The sequence below is a fragment of the Schistocerca nitens genome, chromosome 8, assembly GCF_023898315.1.
Source record: "Schistocerca nitens isolate TAMUIC-IGC-003100 chromosome 8, iqSchNite1.1, whole genome shotgun sequence".
Taxonomy (NCBI): domain Eukaryota; kingdom Metazoa; phylum Arthropoda; class Insecta; order Orthoptera; family Acrididae; genus Schistocerca; species Schistocerca nitens.
Window position 1 is genome coordinate 237,354,190 of NC_064621.1, and position 27,816 is coordinate 237,382,005.

The 27,816-nt window shown below is 39.3% G+C and overlaps 1 protein-coding gene across 1 annotated transcript in view; it reads left to right on the forward strand.

The window, feature by feature from the left end:
* The first annotated feature begins 4,500 nt into the window (after positions 1-4,500).
* LOC126198926 (NADH dehydrogenase [ubiquinone] 1 alpha subcomplex subunit 9, mitochondrial) overlaps positions 4,501-27,816 on the forward strand; it is a 30,814-nt gene continuing 7,498 nt past the window's right edge. Inside the window, exons 1-5 of the mRNA XM_049935562.1 lie at positions 4,501-4,600; positions 6,384-6,595; positions 11,503-11,796; positions 12,648-12,781; positions 18,134-18,295. Of these exons, the coding sequence (XP_049791519.1) occupies positions 4,561-4,600; positions 6,384-6,595; positions 11,503-11,796; positions 12,648-12,781; positions 18,134-18,295 (842 nt within the window). The 5' untranslated portion in view covers positions 4,501-4,560. The remainder of the gene's footprint in view (positions 4,601-6,383; positions 6,596-11,502; positions 11,797-12,647; positions 12,782-18,133; positions 18,296-27,816) is intronic.

Here is a 27,816-nt window from a genome sequence, read left to right on the forward strand (position 1 = left end):
TCGTAGTCATTCATAAAATTTTGCATCCAAGGACCAACATCCATCCTAACTTTCAACTCATGGAAATACCTCTGCAAGTATTTTGAAATAGTTCCCTTTCACAACTGAAATTTTCATCTATTTGTTAAGAGTGTAGGGTCAAAACAAGAGTTCTCTGGGGATATATTCACTGAAGAACTGTAATTTTGTTACTTGTAAACAGAACTGTCAGTGCGTTTCACCAGGCCACATGCAAAAATGATAACTATCTCATTAATGTTAGGAATTTCGAAGAAATCAGATTAGATGCATTACTACATGTGCAACAGCACTAAGGCAAATTATTTTCTTGTTAAAATCAATGCTTCATTTCAGCTATAAATGAGAAACACTGTGTCAGCTCAACCTCACACAGTGCTTAGCAACAGAAACTCTGCTTCTTGCCCTGAGTCTTGTGACTTAGATGTTGGTTTCAGTCGAGATCCACGAGAAAGACAGGCCACGGCATGTACGTCATGAAGATAGGCCAGAGCCTGCTCGCTCGCTCGCTTAACTCAGCAGACAAAATACGTTTCAAAATCTGTTAACTGGGTATGTACGTACTAATGAGAATTGCATCTTCTACTGGAATCTACTGTTATAAAGTCTTACTGATTGTTACTTGCACAACAAAATTTAAAATCAGTTCTCGACATAAATGATGATAAGGCTTGTTTGTAGCATTTAGTCTCTTTTGTATTACAGTCCTCATTTGATACAAGATTTTATTGTGCAGCAATACAGCTGTGACAAATCATTACTAGCCCCATGCATTTTCTAACACTGCAGGACTAATAACAATAAAATTCCATAACAGTGGATTCCAGTAGAATATGCACTCCTCGTTTGTGCTTACAAACCCAATTCCGAGTTAAAAGGTGTAGAAACGCAGTTTTTCTGCTAAGTTGAGCGAGCGAGCTCGGCCTACCTTCGGGACGCACGCGCCTGTCTTTCTCGTGGGCCTCGGTTTCAGTGTAAGGACGTCACACCCAATATATGTTATCTGTGGTCTGTGGTGAAGATCGAAATTTTCGCGAAAAGAACAGTTAAGGACAGCATTGCGAGTTGAGATCACGTGTCATGAATCGACGCGCCGTGACGTGGCGAACAGTCACTGCATTTACATGGGGCTTCCAAAACCGGGTTTCGTAAACAGATTTCCCAATACTGCTTCTGGGTGGTCATGTAAAACAGTTCAAAATCGATTCTGGAAATCCGTTTCTGACTGCCGATTCTCCAATCCCTCAATCGATTTTCTCTTCCATGCAAAGCCAACCGGTTTTGAAACATGCTTAGGTGTCAGATTTCATTTTGTTTTTAAAAATTTTCGGTTAATTTGTAGGGAGTGGCTTTCTGTGCAATGAAGGATCAGAAGAAATGTTGGACTGAAGCTGTTGGCACCTCATCTAGTTGAAGATACGAGTAAATAGCGAGTGTCCTGGCTAAGTCATAAACAATGTCAGCTATTTTCCAGGCGCCATATTGAATTCGGCTAGCAACCCCCCTTCAGATCTTAACAAGTAAACATGACAGCGGAAAACGGTTTGCGAAATTCAGTTTTCGTCTTTCAGAAGATTTGTCACCTGTAAACGTAGTAAGTGCAAATACACATTGACGTGACGGTGCCGTTGACGGACAGTGTTAATTGGTCTTAATATGTGTTTCGAGATGTTTTTGTCCAACATTTAAGCCAGGTCCACACTCAACGATCTGTCTGCGTAGACATCGGCGCAGATGTCTGTACATGCAAAAGATCGCTGCAAATGTGGTGTGTTCACACGACACAAACCCCAATCTACTACTCGCCCGCCATCTGTCGGTGTAGAAAAGAAATATCAGTTGCAAGCGACTACCTGTAAACGTCAAAAATTTAATTCAGGTATTTTGAAATAGAGAAATGGAGGAAGTTCTGTTGTGGTTTGTGTTCGCAACTTGTGTTGCAAAAAACATTCAGACCAACCGCAGGAAACAGAGAAAGCGGTCAAAATGGTGTAGACAGTGGCTGCTAAAGCGAAAGCAGTTTTCTCACGTAAATTCTCTGCGAGAATTGCAGGGCGAACCTAATGACTGGCGAAATTATTTGCGGATGGATGTCGAAACTTATAATTATCTCTTAAAGCTTGTAACCCCTCATATTATGAGACAAAATACTTGTATAGAGAAGGGCAATTTCTCCTCACGAACGGCTGGCGGTAACATTAAGATTCCTAGCAACAGGAAGGAGCTACAACGATCTGGAATTTTCAACTGCAATATCGAAACAAGAGTTGAGTGAAATAATACCCGCAATTTTTCAATTAGAGCATTGTATGCTGCTCTCTTTTTGTCTCTGTCACTATATTCTTTACTATAATCTTCCACAAACATGGGTGGTTTCTATATATTTCAATGAATTCACTTAAGCCCGGTCCACACGCAACGATCTGTCTGCGCAGACATCGGCGCAGATATCTGTACATGCAAAAGATCGCTGCAAATGTGGTGTGTTCACACGACACAAACCCCAATCTACTACTTGCCTGCCATCTGTCGGTTTAGAAATGAAATATCAGTGGCAAGCGACTACGATCCCCGTAAACGTCAAAATTTAATTCAGTTATTTTGAAATATAGAAATGGAGGAAGTTCTGTTGTGGTCTGTGTTCGCAACTTATGTTGCAAAAAACATTTAGACCAACCGCAGGAAACAGAGAAAGCGGTCAAAATGGTGTAGACAGTGGCTGCTAAAGCGAAAGCAGTTTTCTCACGTAAATTTACTGCGAGAGTTGCAGGGCGAACCAGTTTTGTTTTACATTACCTCGTGTTCCATTTCTTCGCACATTGGCACTCCAATTTCATCTTCAATTGTATTCCTGCTTGGTCTTGGCGTTTCTTGATCACTAAGAAAGACAAGCAGATCAAAATACCGTAACGTTGGCTGGTATACTTGATCTACTCCTACACCAGATCTTCTAGATTTCTGAACTTTGGATAACTCTTTTCGGTAAACAATTCGCTGACAGACTTAATTTACTTGACTTGCCTTCATGAACTCATCCTTCAGGAAAGCGTAAATAGCTTCACATCTGTTGGGTATTATTTCACTCAATGCTTGTTTCGATATTGCAGATGAAAATTCCAAATCCTTGTAGCTCCTTCCTGTTGCTAGGAATCTTAATGTTACCGCCAGCCGTTCATGAGGAGAAATTGCCCTTCTCATACAAGTATTTTTTCTCATAATATGAGCGGTTACAAGCTTTAAGAGATAATTATAAGTTTCGACATCCATCCGCAAATAATTTCGCCAATTCGCAACGAAATTATTTTTTTATTACCGTTTCTCTGCTTGCCGAGGCGTCAACTACCCGCAATTTTTCAATTAGAGCATTGTATGCTGCTGTCTTTTCGTCTCGGTCACTATATTCTTTACTTTTAATCTTCCACAAACATGGGTGGTTTCTGTATATTTCAATGAATTCACTTACAAACTCTCGAGAACACTGACGAGTATCAGCCATTTTAATGCTCTGTGCGTACAAATACAAACACTAGACTGAGCAAACAGCTGTTTCGCGCCAGATTTGCGGCGATCTTCTGTCCACACGCTCCAACTTGTCTACGCAGATGTGATTTGAACCCACAGATTTGAGAGGTTTCGCTCAAACCTCCAACTCCAACTTCCAGGTTTGCACACACCTCAGGTTGGTGCAAATCTTCTATCCACACGCAACGATCTGTCTGCGCACATGTGATGTGCGCAGACATTTGCGCAGACAGATCGTTGCGTGTGGACGGGCCTTTACAAACTCTCGAGAACACTAACGAGTATCGGCCATTTTAATGCCCTGTGCGCACAAAAACAAACACTAGACTGAGCAAACAGCTGTTTCGCGCCAGATTTGCGGTGATCTCCTGTCCACACGCTCCAACTTGTCTGCGCAGATGTGGTTTCAACCCACAGATTTGAGAGGTTTCGCTCAAACCTCCAACTCCAACTTCAAGGTTTGCACACACTTCAGATTGGTGCAAATCTTCTGTCTGCACGCAACGATCTTTCTGCGCAGATGTGATGTGCGCAGACATCTGCGCAGACAGATCGTTGCGTGTGGACGGGCCTTTACAGTTTCTTGTTTTATTGCTTTCCAGATTACTTTCTTAAGCAGTTTAGTTGAAACAAAGTCAAATGCACCTATATTGCTCTCATACAAGTGATTCCAGTATTTACCTGTTGATTTTTTTGTTTAAAAAGCTCAGGTGATAAAACGGCAGGTACATACAAATATTAAACATCACACAAAAACTAATCTTACCACAAAATTTTTAAAACAATGACTTAAAGGGAAGTTCTGTTCATATTGCATATTTGTCCTGTTTTTTTCTAATTTCTATTAGATTTTCCTTTGAGTAACGGAATTTTTGTCGTAGCATGGCGAACGGACTAGTGTGAATTGACCATAATAGGTAGATACCTTGGCCGCCATGGTGAGCGAGTCGATAGCGATACGATTCTCATACGAGAAGGTTATCTTCCATACCGCGATGACCCTTAGTTTCTTTGACAGAAATGGCAGGGTTTGCCGTGCAGACGGTTCTGCAGAGCGCAAGTGAGTATGGCCGAAAATAAATGTGTGCTCATTGATTTGTTGACATAATAAATGACCTTTCGTAAACGTACTTACGCTTGAGAAAGGTACAGGATGTTCACCTCTGAGCATAAAAGTAGGCGATATGGAAAGATTTTGTTTATGGTTATTCCTTTTCCTTTCCCATGAACTTGACAGAATGTAAAGTGCGACAGTAGTTGGAGAGTTACACGAGCTCCATTACACAGTTTACCCTTCCGACCAACATTTCTGATGGTACAAGAAATATATGATCAGGTATCATACATTCATTCCGTCCCAGGGAAACACCGATTTTTAAATTTGCTTTACTTTAACACATGCGATGTACGTAACTTTGTGTTTCAGATCAGTCTTCCAAACAGCACAATGTAGAAATACATATGTTACATACTGACAACGTAGAGAAGTAATAGGTGTGTGTACAGTGTCTACACATACTGTAAGCTTGTTTCTTCTACTTGTTTTCAGACATAGGAAATATTTTTTACATTTGAAAGACACATTTGCTAGAAAACAGACTTGGGGATGTGGGGGAGCTAATCTGCTATTATTGATAGCCATAATTCCAATTCTGAAAGAAAATAAAATTGTAGCTTAAAACTATGAGTCAGCCGTATAGGCTGACAGAATGTGATACCCAAGGATTTTCCCCAATAGGCACCCATCATCAAAATTACAAAATGAAGTACGTTTATCATACTATAGTGTTTCTTTCTATCTAAATTCTGGTGTATGTTTGAACTATGCAGATGGATTGTTCTGTTTTGTTAAGAGAACATATTTTCTCAAAATGTAGGTAAATAGGAATTATCATTGCTACATGCAAATTATTGCAGTGCGTTCTGAAAGCTTTGAGATGAGCCCTGGACTATAGTTTGTTTGTAACAGTATGTGTTTAGAAACTTCATGTCATAAAGTTTTATTGGTTTTCATATTTCCCAAGTCAAACAGCGGAGCTGCCAGGTGTAACAAACATTAACGGATGAGACACTTGGTGATATATTTCTTACTCAAGCGCAGTGGCAATCCTAATGCAAAAAGGTATTTTACAAAGCAAGGGAATTGGTACGATTAACTTATAAGCATTGAAAACGAAAAACTAGTAAGGTGCATAGAAAATGTAATCCAAATTGTTTTCTTTCTTATCTTAGTGACACTTCTGCTAACAAGATGTTAATGATAATAAGCACAAATATTCCACTTTATTAAACATGCTAACTTGGTTAAGGATGTTACGAGAGAGACTGGATGCTATATGATTATTGTAAAGTTTTTTCGAGTTTATTTTAATCAAGTACATGTTCTGATTATAAGATTAACTGGGGAAAGTATATACCGTGCAGAATTCCTATATTGGAATTGCCGTTTATTTTGTATGTCTGTATGGGATGCTGAAGTCATAGGCATTATTTCTGTGAAAAGTGATGCATGCTTTAAAACATTTCAAATTTATTTTGATCAGTTAAAAACCCTACAAAGGAAAGGCAGTGCAGTTCATAGATGCACATAAAAATTTTTGTCTTTTTTTCTGGATGCAGTAAAAACACTTCCTCAAATTTTTGAAGCTGAAGGTTATTTAAACTTTGTGTGTGTTGCACACACATTCAATTTGTTTTACCTGCAGGTGAGCATTTACCTGTCTCAGCTGGTTTTAATGTGTTTTCATCCTGATATTTTCGCTATCAAATTGCATTGTTTGTCTTGGGTTTTATGATTGGCATTACATATCCACTAATGGTATATAATTTTTTTTGTTTTGTAGGGCATCAGTTTGGTGCAGCAACATCGGTAAACCTTGTTCATGTGGCTCCATACAGCAGTGATGTCCATACAATAAAGAATCCAAAATTATCCCAACTGAAAAGAGGAACTGGTGGGAGATCAAGCTTCAATGGAGTTGTAGCAACAGTGTTTGGAGCCAGTGGTTTTCTAGGCAGATATGTTTGTAATCGGTTGGGGAAAATAGGTACACAGGTATATATTTTCCTTCTGTAGCCTACAGTACCATATTATTTCAGTATATTAGTTACTAATGTCTCATTTGTTGATTATAATCTTTTTGTCGAACTCTTTTATTAGTGTAGTATAAAGAACCAATAATATGGGAACAGCAAGTGATGAGAGTAGGATAATTGTCAGGCAGGACAGCTTTTACCGGATCGAGGATTACAACACATTTGTTACAAGAAGGCAGGAGAGAATAATTTCAGAGTAACCAGTTAGAGGCATGGTAAATGCAACTTTTGTTTCTGTCAAAATTATAAGATTGTCCAGAGTCCATTCCATGCTCTCCACCATTATTTTGAATATGTTGACTGGCCTGAAGTTGTGATTATGTGGGGGGACAGGAGAGTTCATTGCAATGGATTGCTGAGTATTGCTTTATTCAAATCCATTGCTTACCCCTGGGTTGTGTTATGGTAGAGAGAAGATATATTGGCATTTGACAAGAGAATATGGGCTTGGTACCAGGAACAAGACAGGAGATAGACTAATTGAGTTCTACAATAAATTTCAGCTAGTAATAGTGAATACTCCGTTCAAGAATCACCCGAGGAGGAAGTATACTTGGCAAAGGTTGCGAGACAGAGGAAGATTTCGGTTAGATTATATCACAGTCAAGCAGAGATTCCGAAATCAGATACTGGACTGTAAGGTGTACGCTGGAGCAGATATAGACTCAGATCACAATTTAGTACAGATGAAAAGTAGGCTCAAGTTTTAAGACGCTAGTCCGGAAAAATTAATGTGCAAAGAAGTGGGATATGGATGTACAAGTACTAAGGAGTGAAGAGATGCACTTGAATTTCTCTGAAGCTATAGATATTGCAATAATGAGTAGCTCAGTAGGCAATTCAGCGGGAGAGAAATTGACATCTCTAAAAAGGGCAATCACAGAAGTTGGAAAGAAAAACGTTGGTACAAAGAAGGTAACTGCAACTGCGAAGAAACAATGAATTACAGAAGAAATACATTGTTGATGGATGAAAGAAGGCGGTACAAAAATGTTTAAGGAAATTTAGGAATACAAGTCACTTAGGAATGAAATAAATCCGAAGTGCAGGGAAGTTAAGATGAAATGACTACATGAAAAATGTGGAGAAATCGAAAAAGAAATTATTGTTGGAACGACTGACTCAGCATATAGAAAAGTCGAAACAATCTTCGATGAAATTAAAAGCAATAGTGCTAAGATTAAGAGTGCAATGGAAATTCCTTGTTAAATCCAGGGGACAGAGTGGATAGGTGACAAGAGTACATTGAAGACCTCTATCAGGGAATAGACTTGTCTGATGACACTATAGAAGAAGAACAGGAGTTGATATAGAAGAGATACGGGATCCAGTATTAGAATCAGAATTTAAAAGAGCTTTGGAAGATGTAAGATCAAGTAAAGCAGAAGGGATAGATAACAGTCCATCAGATTTTCTAAAATCTTTGGGGGGGAAATGGCAACAAAACAACTATTCACATTAGTATCTAAAATGTGTGTATCTGACGATATTCCATCTAACTTTTGGGAAAACATCATCCACATATTTCCGAAGGTTGCAAGAGCTGACAAATGCAAGACTTACCACACAATGAGCTTGACGACTCATGCATGCAAGTTGCTGACAGGAATAATATTCTGAAGAATGGGAAAGAAAATTGAGGATTTGTTGATGAAGATCAGTCTGGCTTTAGGAAAGGTAAAGGCACCCGAGAGGCAAGTCTATCGTCACAATTGATAATAGATGCAAGACTAAAGAAAAATCGAGACACATTCATAGGATTTGTAGACCTGGAAAAAGTGTTCAATAATGTCAAATGGTGCAAAATGTTCGAAATGCTGAGAAAAGTAAGGGTAAACTATAGGGGAAGTCGGGTAATATACAATATGTGCAGGAACCAAGAGGAAACAATAAGAGTTGGAGACTAAGAGTGAAGTGTTTGGATTAGAAAGGGTGTAAGAAATGGATGTAGTCTTTCGCCCCAACTGTTCAATCTATACAGCGAAGAAGCAGTGACAGAAATAAATAATTTTTTTAAAAAAAAGGTTCAAGAGTGGAATTAAGATTCAAGGTGATCATATATCAAACATAAGATTTGCTAATGACATTGTCATCCTCGGTGAAAGTAGAGAACTATGGGATCTGATGAATGGAATGAACAGTCTAATCAGCACAGAATATGGATTGAGAGTAAATCAAATAAAGACTAAAGTAATGAGCATAACAGAAATGAGAACAGTGAGAAACTCAACCTCAGGATTGGTGATCACAAAGAAGATAAAGTTGAGGAATTCTGCTATCAATGAACAAAATAACCCATGGCAAAAAAACAAGGACAACATACACTCCTGGAAATGGAAAAAAGAACACATTGACACCGGTGTGTCAGACCCACCATACTTGCTCCGGACACTGCGAGAGGGCTGTACAAGCAATGATCACACGCACGGCACAGCGGACACACCAGGAACCGCGGTGTTGGCCGTCGAATGGCGCTAGCTGCGCAGCATTTGTGCACCGCCGCCGTCAGTGTCAGCCAGTTTGCCGTGGCATACGGAGCTCCATCGCAGTCTTTAACACTGGTAGCATGCCGCGACAGCGTGGACGTGAACCGTATGTGCAGTTGACGGACTTTGAGCGAGGGCGTATAGTGGGCATGCGGGAGGCCGGGTGGACGTACCGCCGAATTGCTCAACACGTGGGGCGTGAGGTCTCCACAGTACATCGATGTTGTCGCCAGTGGTCGGCGGAAGGTGCACGTGCCCGTCAACCTGGGACCGGACCGCAGCGACGCACGGATGCACGCCAAGACCCTAGGATCCTACGCAGTGCCGTAGGGGACCGCACCGCCACTTCCCAGCAAATTAGGGACACTGTTGCTCCTGGGGTATCGGCGAGGACCATTCGCAACCGTCTCCATGAAGCTGGGCTACGGTCCCGCACACCGTTAGGCCGTCTTCCGCTCTCGCCCCAACATCGTGCAGCCCGCCTCCAGTGGTGTCGCGACAGGCGTGAATGGAGGGACGAATGGAGATGTGTCGTCTTCAGCGATGAGAGTCGCTTCTGCCTTGGTGCCAATGATGGTCGTATGCGTGTTTGGCGCCGTGCAGGTGAGCGCCACAATCAGGACTGCATACGACCGAGGCACACAGGGCCAACACCCGGCATCATGGTGTGGGGAGCGATCTCCTACACTGGCCGTACACCACTGGTGATTGTCGAGGGGACACTGAATAGTGCACGGTACATCCAAACCATCATCGAACCCATCGTTCTACCATTCCTAGACCGGCAAGGGAACTTGCTGCTCCAACAGGACAATGCACGTCCGCATGTATCCCGTGCCACCCAACGTGCTCTAGAAGGTGTAAGTCAACTACCCTGGCCAGAAAGATCTCCGGATCTGTCCCCCATTGAGCATGTTTGGGACTGGATGAAGCGTCGTCTCACGCGGTCTGCACGTCCAGCACGAACGCTGGTCCAACTGAGGCGCCAGGTGGAAATGGCATGGCAAGCCGTTCCACAGGACGACATCCAGCATCTCTACGGTCGTCTCCATGGGAGAATAGCAGCCTGCATTGCTGCGAAAGGTGGATATACACTGTACTAGTGCCGACATTGTGCATGCTCTGTTGCCTGTGTCTATGTGCCTGTGGTTGTGTCAGTGTGATCATGTGATGTATCTGACCCCAGGAATGTGTCAATAAAGTTTCCCCTTCCTGGGACAATGAATTCACGGTGTTCTTATTTCAATTTCCAGGAGTGTATAAAGCAGACTAGCACTGGCAGAAAGGCCATTCCTGGCCAAGAGAAGTCAGCTAGTATCAGACATAGACCTTAATTTGAGGAAGAAATTTCTGAGAATGTATGTTTGGAGCACAGTGTTGTATTTTGGTGAAACATGGACTGTGGTAAAACTGGAAAAGAAGAGAATTGAAGCATATGAGATGGGGTGCTGCAGAAGAATGTTGAAAAAATAGGTGGACTGATAAGGCAAGGAATGAGGAAGTTCTCTGGAGAATTAGCAAGGAAAGGTGTATAAGGAAAACACTGACAAGAAGGAGGGAGAGAATGGCAATATGGCTGTCAAGACATCACAAAATAACTTCCATGGTACTGGAGAAACCTGTAGAGGGCAAAAACTGTAGAGCCAAACAGAGATTGGAATACACCCAGCAAATAATTTAGGATATATGTTGCAAGTGCTACTGTGAGATGACGAGAGTGGCACAAGAGAGGAATTTGCGGCGGGCTTCATTGTACTAGTCAGAAAACTGGTGACCCAAAATTTGTCACTGTGAAATATTTGTAATTGTGTACATAAAATCAATTATTGGCACACTCTTCTGTTTCCTGTCACAGGACCTTATTCTTATAGCACATGAAAGATGGAGCCATTAATGCAGTAACAACTAGATTTGGCTGTTTTTAGATTAAATTATTAATTGTTAAATTATGTATTCTCCAAAGAATAATTGTGATGATTGCATTTTTGCTCACATCAGTGAGTAAAATGAAGAATTGAGGGATTAGTAATAGCTAAAACTGGACATAATAAAACATGAATTTTAGTGCTCCAATTCAACATGTAGATCTGTTTCCAACACAAAACGCGTAACTTAGCAGTTGTATTCATTAATTGATGTAACTCGTAAATGCAATATCTGACAGGTTATTTGCACTGAGACATGCTGCTTGTTATTTCACTTTGTTTCCCTTCATGTGTGGGTTAGTATAGCTTTCATTTAGTTCGTAGTAAGCAACAGCTTGCCTATTCTACAAACCAATGTTTGGTTTTCTTTGCAGTATGTACTTATTTAAGCAATCCCATGTGAAGATAGTCCTTTGTGTCAGATTTGTTTCTCATAATTCATGATTTTGTCACAGCTGATAATACCATATCGTGGGGACCACTATGATGTACTAAGGCTGAAACTTGTTGGAGATTTAGGCCAAGTGCTGTTTGTGCCTTATGATCTCAGAGATAAGGAATCTGTCTTCAAAGCTGTAAAATATTCCAATGTGGTCATTAATCTTGTTGGCCGTGACTGGGAGACAAAGAATTTCAAGTTTGATGACGTTAATGTGGAAGGTGCCAGAACTATTGCAAATGCTGCTTGTGAAGCTGGAGTAGAAAAATTGATCCACCTGTCTGCGCTGAATGCAACAGAGAATCCAGAGGTACGTTAAATATTCAGAAATAATGAATGGTGGTCATATGATTTAGCTATGTTATCTTCCACAACAGATGATGACCACGATGATGATGATGATGATAGTGTTAAAGTTGACAGACATTACCATACTAACTGTGGTCTTCCACTAGGGAAATGGCAGCTAATAACTTTCTTTACAGGTGCAATCATGAATGTTCTTTTTTGACCATGCTAATTTTCATATTAACCATTTTATGGAAATGAAGATGTTTTCGTCATATCGTTTGTTTGGAATAAATGATGTGGACAGACGAGTGGGCAAAAGTGCAGATATGGTATTCCTGACTCTTCTGTTGCATGTTGCAGCTGGTAACTGCATGCTGCATGATGGGAAGTGAACACAATGAATTGTCATATTTTTTGTGTTGAGATTTGTTGGCTGCACCAGATAAAAACCAAATTATCACATCGAAGCCTAAGCTCAGCCTCAGGCTTTGTTAGAGGTCAGTCTGTCACCACATTTTGTTTTCTTCCATTTACATTTATTGCCTTTGCCAACTGTCACATTCCAATCTAACTTTGGCCTCGGGATTCACTACAGTTCAGTCTGTCACCACATCTAGTTTTCTTCCTGCTCTCCATATTGAATACAAATGCTGTCGTCCACTTCCCATAATGCATCATGCAGTTACCAACTGCAGCATGTTACAGAAGACTCCATAAATGCACTTTAGCCGAAAAGCCACATACACAGTTAAGTCCACTTTTACCTTATAAAGTGCATAAATAGATTACGGGGCTAGCAGAAACAGCATAACCATTCTGCTAATAAGTAGTCAACAATTAACACAATATATTAATCTCTCTTTGTTCTAGCCTATTGTTATCCCAAAAGGCTCAAAATTTTATCAGAGCAAATGGAGAGGTGAATGTGCTGTAAGAGAAGCATTTCCCGAAGCAATAATATTTCGTCCTTCAGTCATTTATGGTCAAGAAGACAGATTCCTCAGGTATTTGTTTTTCTTATTACCAGATTGAAATGACACTACAATTTTGTTCATACTTGGTGTCTTGAGCCATTTTCTGTCATGTTTGAATTTGTGGCAGTAATAAGGCATACTAATTTATAGCTAGACCATCACCTCTGTAATTTAGATGAAAGTGATTTTGAAGATCATTCATGTTTGTAGTATAAATGTTGAAAACTATAGTATATTTGTCCACATACCTAAATTAACATAACACACTTATTTTTTTGTTTTTCTTAGTCATTTATGGTGATGTGTTGTGTTATTCTCTCTAGATTGTGTTCATTGTCACATGATAGAGATATGCCATAAGATAATTGTGTGTGCTGTCACTGTATATCAAAATAAATGGCATTTTCTTTAACAGTTAGTGACTGAAAAAACTAACAAATCATTACAGTTCCTTATGTTGAAAGTATTCTGAAAAATATCTATACACAATTATAGGCTTAGCTTTTCTTCACCTCCTGAAATGCAAAGATTGCCATAGGCTGGCAGATCTCACATTAGTTAATTCCAACAGAAACAGAAGCTGTAATTCAATAAAAAATTTCTGATTATGGTGTGGCTCAAGTTCAGGAAAATGCTGTTAAGAGACATGGCATTGCTTGAAGGTTGCCAGATCTTCTGTGTCTGTATTACCTGACACTGTTTTCAGTTGATGCCCCTACATGGCACCTGCTGAACAAACATGCCAGTGCTGCATTTCGGCCAAGTTGTGGTGGAGGTTGTGTCTGGTGGGGATAGGTCCAAGGGGGGAGAGGCAGGAAGAGGGACTGGGGGTGAGTGGCTAGCAGCTTGGAGGGAGGCAGTCTTTTGCCAGCTAGGAATGTGGGGAGGTAGAGGTGGCAGGTACATGAGCTAGGCATGTGATGCATGGTGGTTGGAGTTTGTGGGGAGTGACATACGCTGAAGGTAACAGGATGTGAATTGAGAGGTGGTGACAGGACGGAGGCAGGGAAAAGTTTTGGGTGGAGTGTGTAGGGACATTTGGTTACCAGAGATTGAGGCCAAGACAATTACAGGAGCAGAGGATATGTTGTAAGGATAACTCCTGTCTGCATAGGTCAGAGAAGCTAGAGATGGAGGGAATTATCGAGATGGCACAGTTCATGAAGCAGCCATTGAAACTCGGCATGTCATGTTGAGCTGCATTTTGTGCCACTAGGTGTCCAACTTTGGTTTTGGCAACAGTTTGGGGGTGTCCATTCTTCCTGGTGGACAGTTAGTTGGTAGTCATACTGCCATAAGAACATCTGCAGTGTTTGCAACAGATTTGGTTCATTACATGGCTGTGTTCACAGGTGGCCCAGCCTCTGATGGGGTAGAATAAACCTGTGACAGGACTGGAGTAGGAAGTGCCAATTGGGTGAATTGTGACAAGGGAATGGGAGTGGCATAGGGATAGACTAGTACATTGTGAAATGGGTGGCAGATGTCAAAATGCAGGTACTTTTTGTGGTTAGTGGGTTTAATGTGTGCAGAGCTGTGGATGAAGTTAGCTGAGAAGGGGATGTCAATATCCAGAAAGTTGCCACTTTGGACCAGGTGAAGTGGATGAGAGATAAAGTGTTGAGGTTGTGAAGGGATAAAGATAGGGTGTCGTGGCGCTGAGTCCAGATCATGAAGATATTGTCAATAAAGCTGAACCAGACTATTGGTTGGGTGTTTTGGGAAGCTAGGAAAGTTTCCTCTACATTATCTGCAAAGAGGTTGGCATAGGAGAGTGCCCCATGGATGCCCATGGCTGTGCTGCAGATTTGTTTGTATACCTTCCCTTCAAAGGAAAAGTAGCTGTGAGTCGGGAGGCATTTAAAGAATGAGATGGTGTATTTGGAGTCTGAAGAACATTGGGAGAGGTAATGTTCAGTTGCAGCAAGGCAGGTTCATTGATGATGTCTTCACGATCTGGATTCAGGGCCATGACACCCTGTCCCTATTCCATCACAACCTCCACACTTTCCCTCCCATCAACTTCACTTGCTGCTCCTCAACCCAGTGTGCCACCTTAGCAGATGTTAACCACCTGTTCACTGATGGCTCCATCCCCACTTCTGTCAACATTGAACCCACTAACCAAACAGTACCTTCATTTTGACAGCTGCCATCCATTCCACACCAAAAAATCCTCCCATGCAGCAACATACTGGTCCTTCCCATGCCATCCTAGCTCTTTGCCACAGGGATCGTATCCCCATCAGAGGTCAAGCCACCAGGCATGTCGTATACCAACTCTGCTGCAAAGACTGCCCATCAGGATGAACGGCTACAGCCAAACTATTGCCACAATGAAGTTGACCACATCCCACAGATGAGAACAACAGGCTCAATTTCAGTGGCTGCTTCACAACTCAGGCCATCCGGATCCTTCCCTTTACCACCTGCTTGTCTGAACTACGCAGATGGGAGTTACTCTCACAACACATCCTTCACACCCAGGACTGGCCTAAATCTCCAGTAACCCATAGCCCCCACACCCCACCCAACAATTTCCCCTTCCTCCATTCTCTTCATACAATGGTTTCCCTTCCTCCGTCCTGTCACCCCCTCCCAATTCACGTTCCATCACCTTCAGTATGTGCCCATCTCCACCAATTCTGACAACTGTACATCATATGCCCAGCCCATGTACCTGCCACCCCTCCCTCCCTGCACTCCCAGCTCCAAACTGGCTCCCTGCTTCCGAGTCGCTAGCCACTCGCCCCATATCCCTCTTGCTGCCTATCTCACCTCTGTCTCCCTCTACCTACTCCATCCCCACCCAACAATTTCCCCTTCCTCCATTCTCTTCATACAATGGTTTCCCTTCCTCCGTCCTGTCACCCCCTCCCAATTCACGTTCCATCACCTTCAGTATGTGCCCATCTCCACCAATTCTGACAACTGTACATCATATGCCCAGCCCATGTACCTGCCACCCCTCCCTCCCTGCACTCCCAGCTCCAAACTGGCTCCCTGCTTCCGAGTCGCTAGCCACTCGCCCCATATCCCTCTTGCTGCCTATCTCACCTCTGTCTCCCTCTACCTACTCCATCCAACACACCCCCATCACAACCTAGCCCAGCCTCAATCCCTCCCCCATCCTCCCACCTCCTACCTCCCCCTTCTGACATAACCCTCGCCACAACCTAGTCGACCTGCTGTAAGGCAGCAATGGCACTGTTCATCCAGCTGGTACCATTTAGGTGTGTGTGTGTGTGTGTGTGTGTGTGTGTGTGTGTGTGTTTGTGTTTGTGTTTAAATTCCACCATTTACTAAAACAGTTTAATTCATCATCACGGTGAAATGGTAGGGAGGTCATGCAGCTGATTAAATCTGGTAATAGAACGAGGAAGGGCAACTGACAGCTCAGAGTGTATATGTATCTTCAAACAACCATTATTATATCATTTATTTATGGCTTAACAGGATTTGAGAGTTCATCTCTCATTCTCAGATGTAACAAGGAGCTCTCAAAACTAGTTACATCCAAAATAAATGGTATAATCGTGGCTCTCTGGAGATTATTTATATCAAGTTTCCAATGTTGAATGTATCTGTGAAGTTGCTTCCTTTTTTTTTTCCTTTTTGTGTAAAGTAGTGCTTAAGAATCCATAGTTTACATAAATCGTCCTTTTGATTCCAGTGATACTGTTATGTAATGAAGGTATGTTTATCAGTAATTTGATTTTCTGCATCTGAAATAGTCATTTGTATTGACTACAAAATGAGAGTGCAGATAATATTTTACATCAAGCTTTTTCAGTTCTGCTTCTTAGTTTGTGGTAAATTACTTTGCTTGATCCCACTATTTTGGATGGTTGTTTGAATGTTGCCATTTCTTTCTCAACACAATTGACTATGTACCTTCAGCTTTATTACTGGATCACTTTTTCCCAAACGGACCATATTTAAAGTGTTTCAGTGATGATATTTTTTGTGCAGCATGAAAACTCTAGATCTTTATTAACGTCTTCTGATTTGTTAGCAGAAAAATATGTATGTCAATCTAATATTTCTATCACATTTAGTCACTTGACCAACAAGATTAAGAAAATGTAATTATTTACAAAAATTATTGGGTAGATTTAAAAAAAAAAAAAAAAAAAAAAAAAAGATATTGTATACGGCCAACTGCCATTCAAGGCAAGCAAATTATAAAATTAGGGTGAGGTAATGTGCTGATTTTATATTTTGTAAACTTGTAATGAAAAGGAAACCAGTACATAGAAGTCATTTAATTACATCATGGTACATGGAAAAATACTTTCATACAGAGGATGTTGTGCACTGTCTAGCATACTCCAATATGATATCTTAACAGATATTTCAAAAAGTATCTTTATGTATTTTGCTGTTGTGTTTACCTGTAGTGACTTGACAGTATGTATGAATAACATGTGGAAATCAGTTCAAAAATCTCTGCCATGATGTATTTTATGTAGTACTGGTGTGGTTGATCATCTTTTACTCCTGAAACTGATTCATCAAATGCTGGGGCAAGTGGCTGGGGTTTAGAGACATTTGCATTGTGCGAAGGAGGATTACTTCATCATTGTGGCAGAATTAATTGTGGATCCTTGACTTTTGAGTTGTCATGAGATGAAAAAACTACTGACCTGTGTCTGTAGGTGGGACAAAGGTCTCACCACCCTCATCACTACTTGACGTTTCATCAAGTTGTGTAGATTTCCATTCAAGTTGAATGGCTTCTCCAGCTCATGATATATCTCATCTCCTAACACTAAGGAAAAATTTTTACTTTTTTGTCACCAATCAAGTCGTTATTCTTTTGTTAATACTATTATTGTTGTGTGGTGTTATTATTATGTCTACTTCACTTACCACCACTCAACAGTAGCAAAATGTACCAGTACTGATAACAAATTACTGCTGAATATTTACATATGAACAAACAGTGTTATGAAATACAAATCCACTGTCAAATGTGACACACGTTAAACACTTGTAACAAAATATCGGAAAGTGCTCTCTTAGTGCTTAGGGCTAATATTCCATCAGCAATCTGTTGACAATAAAGTAGCATCAGTTCAACGTAGTTAAGACATGAATAAAAACACACACTTACATGTTTTCAACATTTTTTTGCTTTTCTTCCACTGCAGATGTTATGTTAACTATAGCTGATCTCAGTAACTGACCACTCAGAGTGCTGAAACTTGCGATGGTAGGTCATGGTATCTCATGGAAGGTGAGCAAACTATTGGCATGTGTATCTTGGGCATTACATGGTATCTGTACGCAGACATAAGCTAAGAGTTCTGCGTGTCGTATATTACGTGTGGGGTTGAAGAGGTTAAGTGAATTCATAAGTTGTTGGATTTCCTGTTGTAGGTATTATGCTCATGTTTGGAGAAGACAGTTCCAAGCTTTACCATTGTGGAAGAAGGGTGAGCACACGATAAAGCAACCAGTATTCGTCAGTGATGTTGCAGCTGGAATTATCAATGCTGTGAAAGACCCAGACGCTGCAGGGAAAGTATTCCAGGCTGTCGGGTAAGTATATTAATTGCAAGTTCAGTAAGAGCTTATTCTAAATGCTATGAGCCCATTGACAAAGTTCATCTGTCAGCACAAGGCGCGAAGTTCTGGTGTAGGTGGCCTTGTGACAGTTCAATGTTAATGCTCTGTAGAATTGTAGTAATCCAGATGCATGAAGAATTTGTTCCCAAATGTATTAATTCAGTTCATTCTATTTGTGAAAAACTAGAATTTTAGTGTTTTATTAAATATGTACTTTGTAGTAAATTGCTTACATTGCATTTGCAGACCAAGGTGATTTTATCTCAAATCATACAGGCCATGCCAACTCGTGGCCATGAATTTCTCTGGAAAAAATATATATTAGAGCTCTATATCATTAGTGTTAAGAAAGAAAGTATTTTCGTTTTGTCCTAATTAACTATTAAACCAAAAGTACTGGAGACCTGTCCGATGGTTTGAGTTAAAGCTCCCTCTTGGCGTGTTGAAATTTAGTTGACACCTGCTCACTTTTTACAAATTATTTAAGTACAAAATTTAAGTTGATTTTTCTACTTAATAAATATTTTTTTTCTAATTTTGGAAAGTCGTAGAACACTATCTTTTCTATCATATTACCTGATGCTACTGATGTAATTATAAACAGTATCTTCTCTGCTCCAGCTGTCTGTATTGTGTAAATATTTATTACAAAAAATGTAAAAAATTGCATTTTTATGAGTTTTTACGAATTATTTACTTGAAAACCCCCATCCAAAAACTTTTGAGAACTACACAAAATATTGTTTGGCTAAAATGTTATTAATCAGTGCAAACACAGTGGGCAATATTTTTCTGTGCAAAGGCTTAAAAGTTTTCAACATTGTGCATATTTCGCATCACTGAATTTCTAGTGTAAAATATGCATGTTGGCAACACTGTTTCCAGCAATCTTCTGTTTATAACAAACAAGTGAGAACTCATACGTAAACCATTCTGCAGCGAGTTTTGTGTTTGGTTTGAACTTTTTGTTAGACACAATGTCAGTGAGGAAATACAGTAGTGAAAGTATGAAGTGTGTGGACTATAAAAAAAGACACAAGGAGATGGTGTTCAAGAAAAGTGAAAAACAGTTGTTGGAAATCTGTCAGATGTATTGCAGAAATATCTTTGTCCTCAAGTAACGTTATTAACATCACACCATTGTGCAGGAATTGCTACACTCATTACAAGAAGAAATTTAGTGACAACCCACCTAAATGATCACCAACACCCGAATGTGAAACTGAAGAAGACAGTGCAGATGTTTACATTCCTGGGTGTGAAGTTGTTAATGCATTGAATGTAAGCATTTCTGCTGCAACCCCTATTATATATCTCCCCATAAATCTCCAGGAAAAGTAAGAATCACAAGAAGAAAACAGTATGTAAAAAGAAAAGTGGAAGAAATTGAAACAAGGTTTACACAAGCAACATCTTCAAAACTTTGTGAAGTGTATACTGTAGATGCATTTGGTGATATGTACACGAAATGTAATGTGTGGTTTCAAAACCTAAATACTGCTATCTCAGCAGCTACCTATACTAAGAAGGCACAATTACTGACACTGATACCAGGTAGTTACTCTAAGCAGCAGATACAGAAATACATATCCATTCCCTCACGTTATTCAAAAGCTTGTGAAATAAAGAACGTGAAAGGTATTTGGGTATGCCCAGATTCTTATTGTGGGCATCCATTGCAAGATGATACGCTTACTATTGCCCTGGAATATCACCTAAGTGATGACAAAGATTTCAGCAGGCAAAGTCCTAACCAGGCTGATGTTATCTCTGTTGGTGAAAATGGTGAAAAAGTTAAAAAGGTAAAAAGATATGTGACAAGACCAATAAGAGAAGCATATCTCCTAATAAAAACGGAGAAACCGAATTTAATAATTGGTCTCAAAAAATTCTACTCCTTACGACCAAAATAGGTAAACTGCCAGTCATTGAAGGCAGTATTAGATTAGATTAGATTAGATTAGATTAGATTAGATTAGTACTAGTTCCATGGATCATGAATACGATATTTCGTAATGATGTGGAACGAGTCGAATTTTCCAATACATGACATAATTAGGTTAATTTAACAACATACTTAAGTTAATATAACAACTTTATTTTTTTGTGTTTTTTGTTTTTCTTTATTTTTTATTTTTGTTTTTTTAATATTTTTTTCTTTTTTTTCTTAATTTATATCTAAAAATTCCTCTATGGAGTAGAAGGAGTTGTCATTCAGAAATTCTTTTAATTTCTTCTTAAATACTTGTTGGTTATCTGTCAGACTTTTGATACTATTTGGTAAGTGACCAAAGACTTTAGTGCCAGTATAATTCACCCCTTTCTGTGCCAAAGTTAGATTTAATCTTGAATAGTGAAGATCATCCTTTCTCCTAGTATTGTAGTTATGCACACTGCTATTACTTTTGAATTGGGTTTGGTTGTTAATAACAAATTTCATAAGAGAGTATATATACTGAGAAGCTACTGTGAATATCCCTAGATCCTTAAATAAATGTCTGCAGGATGATCTTGGGTGGACTCCAGCTATTATTCTGATTACACGCTTTTGTGCAATAAATACTTTATTCCTCAGTGATGAATTACCCCAAAATATGATGCCATATGAAAGCAATGAGTGAAAATAGGCGTAGTAAGCTAATTTACTAAGATGTTTATCACCAAAATTTGCAATGACCCTTATTGCATAAGTAGCTGAACTCAAACGTTTCAGCAGATCATCAATGTGTTTCTTCCAATTTAATCTCTCATCAATGGACACACCTAAAAATTTTGAATATTCTACCTTAGCTATATGCTTCTGATTAAGGTCTATATTTATTAATGGCATCATACCATTCACTGTACGGAACTGTATGTACTGTGTCTTATCAAAATTCAGTGAGAGTCCGTTTACAAGGAACCACTTAGTAATTTTCTGAAAGACAGTATTGACAATTTCATCAGTTAATTCTTGTTTGTCAGGTGTGATTACTATACTTGTATCATCAGCAAAGAGAACTAACTTTGCCTCTTCATGAATATAGAATGGCAAGTCATTAATATATAATAACAACAACAAAGGACCCAAGACTGACCCTTGTGGAACCCCATTCTTGATAGTTCCCCAGTTTGAGGAATGTGCTGATCTTTGCATGTTACGAGAACTACTTATTTCAACTTTCTGCACTCTTCCAGTTAGGTACGAATTAAACCATTTGTGCACTGTCCCACTCATGCCACAATACTTGAGCTTGTCTAGCAGAATTTCATGATTTACACAATCAAAAGCCTTTGAGAGATCACAAAAAATCCCAATGGGTGGTGTTCGGTTATTCAGATCATTCAAAATTTTACTGGTGAAAGCATATATGGCATTTTCTGTTGAAAAACCTTTCTGAAAACCAAACTGACATTTTGTTAGTACTTCATTTTTACAGATATGTGAAGCTACTCTTGAATACATTACTTTCTCAAAAATTTTGGATAAAGCTGTTAGAAGGGAGATTGGACGGTAATTGTTGACATCAGATCTATCCCCCTTTTTATGCAAAGGTATAACAATAGCATATTTCAGTCTATCAGGGAAAATGCCCTGTTCCAGAGAGCTATTACACAGGTGGCTGAGAATCTTACTTATCTGTTGAGAACAAGCTTTTAGTATTTTGCTGGAAATGCCATCAATTCCATGTGAGTTTTTGCTTTTAAGCAAGTTTATTATTTTCCTAATTTCAAAGGGAGAAGTGGGTGAGATTTCAATTGTATCAAATTGCATAGGTATGGCCTCTTCCATTAACAGCCTAGCATCTTCTAATGAACACCTGGATCCTACTATATCCACAACATTTAGAAAATGATTATTAAAAATATTTTCAACTTCTGACTTTTTGTTCGTAAAGTTTTCATTCAATTTGATGGTAATACTGTCTTCCTCTGCTCTTGGTTGACCTGTTTCTCTTTTAATAATATTCCAAATTGTTTTAATTTTATTATCAGAGTTGCTGATTTCAGACATGATACACATACTCCTGGATTTTTTAATAACTTTTCTTAATATAACACAGTAGTTTTTATAATTTTTGATAGTTTCTGGGTCACTACTCTTTCTTGCTGTCAGATACATTTCCCTTTTGCGGTTACAAGATATTTTTATACCCTTAGTAAGCCATGGTTTCTTACAAGGTTTCTTACGAGTATATTTAACTATTTTCTTGGGGAAGCAGTTTTCAAATGCATTTACAAAAATGTCATGAAATAAATTATATTTTAAATTGGCATCAGGTTCACGGTACACCTCATCCCAGTCTAACTGCTGTAGGCTTTCCCTGAAATTTGCAATTGTTAAATCGTTGACTGAACGTACCACTTTGGAGGACTGTTTAGTATTGCTGAATGGAGCTATGTCATATATTGTAACTAGCTGTGCACCATGATCAGAAAGACCATTCTCAACAGGCTGAGCATTTATCTGGTTAAACTTATCTTGGTCTATAAAGAAGTTATCTATCAGTGAGCTGCTATCCTTTACCACCCGAGTAGGAAAATCAATAACGGGTGTCAAATTGAAAGAACCGAGTAATACTTCAAGGTCATTTTTCCTATTACCCTCTTTCAGAGAATCTACATTGAAGTCCCCACAAATAATAATTTGCTTCCCCCTGTCTGACAGATAGCACAACAAGGAGTCCAAATTTTTCAGAAATAGATGAAAATTTCCTGATGGGGACCTATATACAGTTACAATTATAAATGTGCCTTTATTTAATTTAAGCTCACAGGCACATGCTTCTATATGTTTCTCTACACAAAACTTTTTTGTTTCTATACTTTTTGCACAATGATAACTTTTGACATATATGGCAACTCCTCCTTTCTCCATATTTTCTCTCATTACATGTGCAGAGAGCTTATATCCACTTACATTTACCTTATCCATATCAGTAACAATGTGATGCTCAGACAGGCATAGTATATCTATTTCATTCTCAGCTTCTAAATCTTCTAAACAAACCAGAAGCTGATCTACTTTATTCTTTAAACTCCCAATATTTTGATGAAATATACTTACATTATTTTTAATTATACCTTTATGAGAACCTTTCCTTATTCTAACATTTGCAGTACTCTCCTGTCTGAGTTTCTCATTGTGCTTAGGCCTAGTTCCTATACCAGTGGTCACACGGTGTTCAGAGAGGCAGATTATGTCAACTGGGTTGGGTGACTTTAATTCATCAATGCAATTACCTAGGACTGAGCTACAACTTGGTGGAAATAAAATTTCTGGTGATTGGTGAAAATTTATAATTGATAGCTGTGATTGGTGATCCAATGTGCTAGAATTGTGCTGTTTAATTTCTTTCCTAAACTGAAGATTTGTTTCAATCCTGACCTCTCGTAGAACTTGACATCTTTCTGTCTTACCTATCCTAAAAAAGGTGCTGCTCCAACACCTGTAACCACTGGTATTTTACCATTCATGGCAGTGCCTCCCCCCCTTAAATTTCCTGCTATTACCCCAGCCAGTTTCCCCTTCCCTTTCCTGTTGAGATGTAGGCCGTGCCTGGTATAGTCCCACCTACTGAGATAATCAACAGGAACCACACCAATATGAGCCCCCGCACCCGACCCAAGCAGCCGTTCCAACTCCAAATTAACTCTCCCAACAGAAGAGTCCAAATGAGGCCGGTCATGACGTCTCAGGACAGACGTATGCTTATGTATTTGCTGCACTAATTTGAAGCTTGTTTGTTTCGCTATAAGCAGTGTCATAGGAAAGTAGTACACTGAGATGGACCTGATGCTTTTGTGTATATGTCAAGAACCACAAGAAAAATTCTGGTTGCAGGAGTGTGCAATGTGTCCTGGTGCTGAAGTGATAACTGTTGAAGCAAGTAACCCATGCATTGCAAGAGGGAGGATAGTTGGTGAACTGATGACCTTAGCAGTTAAGTCCCATAAGATTTCACACAAATTTTTGATAGTTGGTGAAGAAGACAGTAGAGCCAGAGAAGTTTGTTACAGAGGTTAGGCATTGGGTCATGAAAGGAATAGCTCACCATCATATCTTGAGGAGTCAGAGATAGGCCATACGACAAGTGAAATCAGCCACATTCCAGAATACTGACACATTAATTGTTCATTTCGACTTTGCTGAGAACTGGTCTGTTTCTTTGCAGAACGAAATTCAAAGCTACCACTGGCATACATCACAGGTATCAATATTCACGTGTTGCTCATTTCCTTGGAACATCACACTGTTTTGCTATTGTCAGTGATGATCTTATGTGACTGATGGTGCAACATCTCATTTTAAAACCTGCTTTCAGCTTTATGTGCTTGGTCAACAATGTAGTACAGGAATAAGACAAAAAATGGATATTTTCAGCAACATGTCATGGAAAAAGTGCATGTGATGGGGTAGGAGGTATCTATAAACATCTTGCAACAAGATTTAATCTACAGCATGATACTATAAGAGATGCTACTGAATTTATACACACCATATCAACAGTAGTAACAAACAAGAAACTCTTAATTCTGAATGAAAGTACATAAAGGGAATTATGTTTAAAAAAGAGAGAAGAGTGGTCTGCTATGAAGCCTGTGGTAGGAATTCAATCATGTCATAGTGGGATGCATCCTGGAGTGGCACATACATTGCAAGAACAGTTCTCCACAAAATGCAGTCTGTTACTGTGTTTGAAATGCAGAGACCACACTATACATTAGAAGACTTTGTAATGAGACAGTGCTGTAATGAGAATCAGTGCTGGGTGTGACAGATAATAAGTGCCTCTCATGAGCTGCAGGATACAACCGCCACCTTTGACACCTCATGGTCGTGCTAATGCTTTCAAATGGCCATTATCAAAAGATTAGTATGCAGTTCCCATTTCCCAAGTACTGTTTTATTTGGATCATCCTTGTCCATGTGTAAATTCAGCTCGACTCTACAAGTTAAATGAGAAACAGATGAAAAAAACAGAATGAACTCTTTTCAACAGTGCAGTATTGACTGTTACAGTGTAGGCAATTTTAATTCATAGAAAGTCATGAAGAAGTAAAATCATGACAGAAGACAATAATAATTTGTGAATAATATCATGAAAAGAAAAATGAGTATAAATATTCTATATATCTCATTTGTGTAATAGAATGCTTTCAAATAAGATTATGAATTATTTTCCCACTCACTTATAACATTGTAAAGTAATTATTTTGATTCAGAAATACCAGTTTTGCATGACATTTACTTAAAATCAGCACGTAGTTGAAATATTTAAGTGCCCACGACTTTTTTGACCCTGAGAGTAGAGCTAGGACTACCTAAAAAATCTCTCAAATTTTGTACATACAAGTATTGCCCATTCTGATTGTACATTCCCTTGGTACAATGATCAACTAACATACAATGAAATTTTTAGAACATTTAGGATGGGGGGTTTTGGAGAAAATGATTTCTAAATAACAAAAAAATTTAAGATTCTTTCATCTTTATGTACAAATATACAAATATTTTGATAATTTAAGAATTTCATGCATTAATGTCATAGCAGTAGGTAAAAAGACGAGGGCTAGTAGAAATCCTTGGGTAACAGAAGAAATATTGAATTTAATTGATGAAAGGAGAAAATATAAAAATGCAGTAAATGAAGCAGGCAAAAAGGAATACAAACGTCTCAAAAATGAGATCGACAGGAAGTGCAAAATGGCTAAGCAGGGATGGCTAGAGGACAAATGTAAGGATGTAGAGGCTTATCTCACTAGGGGTAAGATAGATACTGCCTACAGGAAAATTAAAGAGACCTTTGGAGAAAAGAGAACCACTTGTATGAATATCAAGAGCTCAGATGGAAACCCAGTTCTAAGCAAAGAAGGGAAAGCAGAAAGGTGGAAGGAGTATATAGAGGGTCTATACAAGGGCAACGTACTTAAGGACAATATTCTGGAAATGGAAGAGAATGTAGATGAAATGGGAGATCCAATACTGTGTGACGAGTTTGACAGAGCACTGATAGACCTGAGTCGAAACAAGGCCCTGGGAGTAGACAACATTCCATTAGAACTACTGACGGCCTTGGGAGAGCCAGTCCTGACAAAACTCTACCATCTGGTGAGCAAGATGTATGAGACAGGCGAAATACCCTCAGACTTCAAGAAGAATATAATAATTCCAATCCCAAAGAAAGCAGGTGTTGACAGATGTGAAAATTACCGAACAATCAGTTTAATAAGCCACAGCTGCAAAATACTAACGTGAATTCTTTACAGACGAATGGAAAAACTAGTAGAAGCCAACCTTGGGGAAGATCAGTTTGGATTCCATAGAAATATTGGAACACGTGATGCAATACTGACCCCACGACTTATCTTAGAAGATAGATTAAGGAAAGGCAAACCTATGTTTCTAGCATTTGTAGACTTAGAGAAAGCTTTTGACAATGTTGACTGGAATACTCTCTTTCAAATTCTGAAGGTGGCAGGGGTAAAATACAGGGAGTGAAAGGCTATTTACAATTTGTACAGAAACCAGATGGCAGTTATAAGAATCGAGTGACATGAAAGGGAAGCAGCAGTTGGGAAGGGAGTGAGACAGGGTTGTAGCCTCTCCCCGATGTTATTCAATCTGTATGTTGAGCAAGCAGTAAAGGAAACAAAATAAGAATTCGGAGTAGGTATCAAAATCCGTGGAGAAGAAATAAAAACTTTGAGGTTCGCCGATGACATTGTAATTCTGTCAGAGATGCAAAGGACTTGGAAGAGCAGTTGAACGGAATGGACAGTGTTTTGCAAGGAGGATATAAGATGAACATCAACAAAAGCAAAATGAGGATAATGGAATGTAGTCGAATTAAGTTGGGTGATGCTGGGGGAATTAGATTAGGAAACGAGACACTTAAAGTAGTAAAGGAGTTTTACTATTTAGGGAGTAAAATAACTGATGATGGTCGAAGTAGAGAGGATATAAAATGTAGACTGGCAATGGCAAGGAAATCGTTTCTGAAGAAGAGAAATTTGTTAACATCGAGTATAGATTTAAGTGTCAGGAAGTCGTTTCTGAAAGTATTTGTATGGAGTGTAGCCATGTATGGAAGTGAAACATGGACGATAAATAGTTTAGACAAGAAGAGAATAGAAACTTTCGAAATGTGGGGCTACAGAAGAATGCCGAAGATTAGATGGGTAGATCACATAACTTATGAGGTGGTATTGAATAGAATTGGGGAAAAGAGGAGTTTGTGGCACAACTTGACAAGATGAAGGGACCGGTTGGTAGGACATGTTCTGAGGCATCAAGGGAACACAAATTTAGCATTGGAGGGCAGCATGGAGGGTAAAAATCGTAGAGGGAGACCAAGAGATGAATACATTAAGCAGATTCAGAAGGATTATAGGTTGCAGTAGGTACTGGGAGATGAAGAAACTTGCACAGGATAGAGTAGCATGGAGAGCTGCATCAAACCAGTCTCAGGACTGAATACCACAACAACAACAACAACAACGTCATAGCTGAC